We start from the raw sequence: 6,515 nt of genomic DNA, 5'->3' as shown, positions 1-6,515 counted from the left end.
CCTTCACACTATGAAAAACAAAAAATCAAATACATGTATTACTGTCATTTTTGCCATTATAATGAACCATTTCACTTTTTTGTTTAAGAAATTATTGACACAGAGATGAGTTTATGATAATTTTAACACAGTTACTTCCTTAATGTCAGATATTTTACCAAAGGCAATAACAAATTTGTTTGACTATATATTGATTATAGTTAAAGTGGGTTGTCTTCTTTTGCGGATGATCATGATGATCGTTTCACTTTAATCTATGATTATACATATACTATTGTTGTGCACCTTTCCATGGTCAGGAATATGATAGTCCTTGATGTTTCCTTGTAGTGTCTAATTTTTAGTTTACAAAATGATGTGTCAGCACTGTGCCGTGCCTATGAATGTGTTACTGTTAAGGATCATTCGGAGTTCTCTTTGCTCTCTTTGTCGTGTGGGTCCCAACACAGTGAAGACTGTGGTGGTGTGACCTCTGAAAGTGTATAGTTGTTGTTGGTGGAGTTGGGTGCGTTTATGACATTGGACTCAGATTGTTCATTTTCCAAATAATACCTGTATAAAAGCCCTGAAGTACATCTGTGTGACCTTATATGCAGCAAACACAATACAGTTGTAATACATGTTTTATGTCCATCCTCGTAGAAGGCGGGGCATATTGCTTTGCAACTGTCGGTCGGTATGTTTGTCGGTCGGTCTCGCTCAACATCTTTTGCAACTGATAACTTGAGAACACTTTGTCTCACATACTTTATACTTGGTAGGCTAATACACATCAACATGCATATGATCCTTATTGATAAGAATGTCTGTATGTCAAAGGTCAACGTCACTTCCAGGCCCGACAGGGGCTATGCACTTAGTGCAACAGATAACTGGATAATGCTTTACCGCACAAATGTAATACTTGGTAGACTGATAAACTTTAACATGCCGATGATCCATATTGGTAGACAGGTCAGTGTGTCAAAGGTCAAGGTCACCGCCAGGCCCAACATGTTCTGTTCACTGACTGCATCTTGTGCAACAGATAACTGGAGAATGATGTATACCACAAACTTCATACTTGGTAAGCTGATACACATCATCACGCCAAATATCCCATTGATGGGCAGATTAGTATGTTAAAGGTCAAGGTTGCTGCCAGGCCTGATATGTTGGGGAAGGGAGCATATATGTTTTACAAAAATTTCTTATAAAATACAGAAATGCATAGTGGTTCGCTCACCTAGCAAACGTGGACTAAAATAAAACTAGCAGTGATATGATTGATTGATTGATTGAATGGGATTTAACGTCCCTGTCAAGATTATTACACTTATATCGTGATGTCATCAGATATAGGTGAAGGTGCAGAAACTAGGCCTATGCAATGCACTTATGGCGTATGCAGTGAGTGTTCTTTATCGTGCCAATGCCTGCTGTGACAGGGAATCACGGTTTAAAGTCTCACCCGAAAGACCAAGTGGTGTCAGGAGATGATAAATCATCATTATATCAATCGGGTAAAGTTTGGATCAAATCCACCAAGTAGTTTCATATATTTGAACAAGAAGCCCAATAGGCCTTAATGCTCATCTGAGTATAACTGAATATGACAGATATAAAATTATAGATATTATGCGATTGTCAAATGATCTTGAACAAAGATCAAAGTAAAATATTTCACAAATGTGTTAGCCTTTCAAGAATAGAATGAAAATATGAAGTTTCAAACTACCAAGCCTTTTTGATTGTGAGAAAATAAATTTATTGCGCAAATATTTTTGCAAACTTTGTTAGGCCTCATGAGAAGATGCTACGTAAGACATTTCAAGCGTCTAAGCCTTTTTGTGTGTGAGAAGAAGTCCTTTAGAGGAGTTTACCCCATATAGTCATTGTGACCTTGAACGAAAGTCAAGGTACAATATTTTTGCAAACTTTATTAGGCTTTACGAGTAGTTTTTATATACATGTATGAAGTGACAAGCTTCTAAGTCTTTTCGTTTGTTAGAAATGGTTGTGTTAAGGATGTTACCAAATATGGTCACTGTGACCTTGAATGAAGGTGAAGATCAACTATATTTTGCAATTTTTGTAGCCCTTAAAGTGTATATGATATACATGAATTTTGGTGCTTCCAGGCCAACTGGTTCATGAGAGAAGTTGTTTAAAGATTGTCACATTTAAGGTCACTGTGACCTTGAATGCAGGTCAAAGCAAACTTTTTTCACGTACTTTGAAGGGATTGGCTCATTGAGGCTTCCTCTAAAGTTGCTTCAAAATTGGCATAGTGGGTCTGTAGGAGAAGTCGTTTGAGTAATTGTTTACGGAACAACAACAGCTCACATGAGCCTTCGGATTGATTAATTATGTATAGTGGTTCTTAAGAGATGAGAATGTAACGATAACAGACTATAGATAATAGGTGCAAAGTGATCGCAATAGCTCAGAATGGTCTTTGTCCAGGTGAGCTGAAAAGTTGTATGTTTCTTTAAACCTAATCAAACAAACCTTATAATCAAGCTTCAAATACTGTTTACAACTGGATAAGCGTTTGCCTTTGCTCCCTCTGCCACATAGTTATCAAGGCCTTTCATACTTTTCCTAATATGAGGTTCAATTGTCTCTAATATTCTCATATTTGATCTATCACTTGCAACATCAGTAATTCCCGATTCCCAACAACAAGTCTGGTACTGTTCTACAACAATTTTCAAAAAATGATATATCAACTCACAACAAGCAACTTCGTGGAATGTATATCCCCGCTTGCAGGACATATTGTAGGTTAACATTATTTGGGTTAGGTTTAAACATGTGAGTATCGTGCTGTTGAGACATAATGTATAGTTTGAAACTTGAAGAAGAAAAATAAGCCCTATACCTCATTGATTATTCATAAATCTGCACAAATCACACCGGTTGGCAAACTTAGCATGAGTCGGATGTGCATACGGAATTTGGTTGAAACATTTGAAACATTTGAACAATATCGACAGCTATTATCACATGAAAACCAAAGAGTGCCCGAGATGGGTGGAAAGACAGAGGAACAAAAACATTGTTATCAAGTTTGATGAAAATTGGCTAATATTTGCTAGAGTTATTAAGTGGAAACTACTGAAAATAACGTTTTTCGTTAATCAAGGGCCATAACTCTGCCAAATGGAGTCTGATCAAAGTGGTTGTCAAACGTGGCCGAGGCCTTAATGTGGTGAACCCTGTTACTAAGTTTGACGACAATCGGATAATATTTGCGAGAGTTGATGAACAGAAACAGCAGATAATGATGTTTTTCGTTATTCAAGGGGCAATAACTCCTCTAAATGAGGTCCGCTGATAGTGGTTATCGCGCTTGACCGAGCTAAGGCATTTAACCCTGTGACCAAGTTTGAAGAAAATTGGTTAACATTTGTTGTAATTATTGCACGAAAACAATTTCAAGGGGCCATAACTCCACCAAATGGGGTTCGCTGAAAATGATCGTCGAACTGAGTTGAGCCCTTAAAGCATTTAACACTGTGACCAAGTTTGAAGAAAATTGGTTTTAATTTGTTGTATTTATTGCACGGAAACGAAGCGCGGCAGAAAAAGACGTTTTTCATTATTCTAGGGGCCATATCTCATCTAAATGGGGTCCGCTGAAAGTGGTCATTGAAATTGGCTGAGCCCTTAAAGCATTTAACCCTGTGACCAAGTTTGACGAAAATTGGTTAAACAGTTGTTGTAGTTATTGGACGAAATCGAAGACAGACAGGCCCAAATTTAAAATCATTGAAATGTAAAACCCTTACCACTTGAACATTTCCTTATCATGTTCTGGATGTATGTAAGATTTCAAGAAAATCTATAAAAGTATGTAGGAGGAGTTGAAGACACAATGTGTCCAGGTAGGTAACACACATTTATAATTTCAAAGGTGCATAACTCTCACACAAATTGTTAGGATAAAAAAATAATTTGTGTCAAAAGCTTAACTCATAAAGCTGAATAAGTATACAACGTTTGAGAGTTTACAATGTAGTTCAGACAGACGACCGACTGATTCCTATATACCACGAACTTTGTTTGGAGGGTGTATATCATGTATAATAAAGCAAGACATATACAATATTCATGAAATAAGTACATGTACATGCATTATCAGTGTATAAGATGAGGAGGTGGCACCATCTTCATTGTGAATATATTCTTTCCCTTGAAGAGGTGATCCATCAATGAACCTCCTCGTTGTTGTTTCCTGTTTAAATGAACCATACATTTAAGCCTTTAAAATTTTATATTAATCAAGCTTCATAATGTTACAGATAGATTATATCACACCACCCTGTTGGTTATGATATGTATCCACTCCAACTCCAGATACATGTGCAATGTAGTTAAAAAAACAAATTCAAATGCATGGCAAGCCTCACATTTTTGAATTTTGACAATATAACTAAGTGGATATTTATCGTAATCAACAGGGTAAAGTGGAAGAATCTTTTTCTCTAATGAACTAATGTAAAATGCTGAGTCTAACTTTCCGAATGGAGAAATCAAAATGTATCACACAGTTTTTTGTTGTTGTGTCGTCTGTTATTTATGGTATTTTTTACAGATTGCTCTGTTTGTTTTGTATATTTCAATTACTAATTGAATATAGTAACGAAAAGACAAGGTTCATTGTCTTCCCTTTTTTAAATTCAAAATGTTGTACATGTAAATTGAGCTCCACATACATACATGAATATCATACATGTTTTTTAATAAAAGGGTAAAACTGTCTTTGAGATATGATTAATCCCACATTGATGTATATTACTTTAAAGTTCACCTTTCCTAAAGTAAACATATATTTTACCATGCCATAATTCCTTTCACAGTGATATACCTAGATTCACATAAAATGTCTGCTATTGTAATAGAATTATTACCACTTCTGAGACCGCAGCAATTGCATTTTCTTCAGAAATATTATTTACAGGTGGCCATAGTGGAGAGTTATCCTCTTCCCAGATGGCATGTACCATATCACTCCTAAATTTTTGACATACTCTAGTAATACAAAAAGCTACAATACCATTAAGATAGTTTAATTAGTAGAAAGTGTGTACAACATATTTCATGTTCTTGAAAACTGAACAGCTAATGCCAGTATGTTATCATGGTTAAGTCTGTTTTTTGTAACAATGTAATGACACCTTTGTCAGGAAGGGAATATATTCTCAGAAGGTGACTGTTTAATAGATGATTTAGTTGGACTTCAGACATGTTGGACAGGTGTCCCTAGTCTGACATATATAGTAAAATGTCCCTACCTGTACTACATTTTTTTGTAAAACTGGGTTTACTTATGAGTTTGTCTATTTATTCTATTATGTTGGAATCGAAATGAAAATGCAAAATGGGCAGATAATCCTTAAATCTGAGTTTGACTTCAATGGTAAAACCATAACCCAATCGTTAACCTTAAAAATAAAATATATTTACAAGCTCCTACAGGAAAAAGAATCCCAAACTTTCCATGTATAGCTCTGGACTGCTGTATAGAAACTGAGGCCCTCTCTATTGTCCTCTTACCATTGCAAATTTGAAGGGTTTTTTTCATCATACAAAGTTTTGATGACCTCCATCCTTTACGCAAGTTGAAGCGGTGGTTAGGACAAATTGTTAAACGGTCAGTGTCGTGTTCAAAAATTCCAGCACGAAATTTAATAAGTTGTAGCTCATTATAAACTGATGATGGGTTGATTCTGTATTGTGAAAGGTTTGCATTAACGTTGTCAAGACAAGAATGGAAGAAACATATCTGGGATGATGGTTTGATGTTAAAACTAGTATTACAAGGGATATACCTGGAAAAATTGGCAAAGGAACACCCCATCTATAAGAGCATGAACCACCCTAAAGAAAATAAAATAATTAATGCTGTTGCTGTCTGTCGTCTGCTGATGTGGAGGCTGCCATCTTTAAAACTATCTTCCCTGCACTTACTATTGAAGAGCTCCTTCAAGGGAGATAATTTCACACCCAAATTATGTTAATTGGTGCTCTAGATTATCATTGTTTCCCGAACCGCTGTTATTAGGCTTCTCAATTTTATTCGCGATCGAAATTGAGTAGGGACGGTACTTTCCGGATATATATAATTTATACAATTCTATTGGTGCAGAGCTAAGACAAAAACAGTTGAAAGAGTTGGTTTTTTTTCAGAATATTTTATTGTACTGATCTTTTGTACAAAAGGAATTGGGCAACAGGCATAGCCTATATAAGCCCTCTCCTTACAAAACATAACAGTATATACATAACATATAAATGTTACTTTTACAGATGTTTCTTTAAGTATTAAAATAAGAGATTATTTGTACTTGTGATTGGAAACCATAAATAAAAGTTTGGGTATTGAGTGGAATAGCATCACTTATCGCTGACAGAGAGTTAAGTAATATTAGTCGTTGGTTAGAAAAAAAAGGACAGTGCAAGAAAAAAAAGATCACGATCTTCGAAGGGGGAGCCACATATACAAGCAGGGCTATCATTTAGATGTGCAT

At 35.7% G+C, this 6,515-nt stretch overlaps 1 protein-coding gene across 1 annotated transcript; it reads right to left on the bottom strand.

Annotated features, from left to right (window-relative positions):
* Nucleotides 1-2,504: 2,504 nt before the first annotated feature.
* On the bottom strand, nucleotides 2,505-5,845 carry LOC110455194. Its single transcript, XM_021505176.1, has 3 exons — nucleotides 5,452-5,845; nucleotides 4,896-5,014; nucleotides 2,505-2,747 (listed from the first exon to the last, which is right to left on the bottom strand). Exons 1-3 carry the CDS (start codon nucleotides 5,843-5,845, stop codon nucleotides 2,505-2,507), a joined length of 756 nt encoding a protein of 251 aa, XP_021360851.1.
* Between the last annotated feature and the right edge of the window lie 670 nt (nucleotides 5,846-6,515).

Source organism: Mizuhopecten yessoensis, unplaced genomic scaffold, assembly GCF_002113885.1.
Source record: "Mizuhopecten yessoensis strain PY_sf001 unplaced genomic scaffold, ASM211388v2 scaffold8151, whole genome shotgun sequence".
In the NCBI taxonomy this organism is placed as follows: domain Eukaryota; kingdom Metazoa; phylum Mollusca; class Bivalvia; order Pectinida; family Pectinidae; genus Mizuhopecten; species Mizuhopecten yessoensis.
The sequence above is the reverse complement of the archived record's forward strand: the minus strand, read 5'-3'. Positions and strand labels throughout refer to the sequence as shown.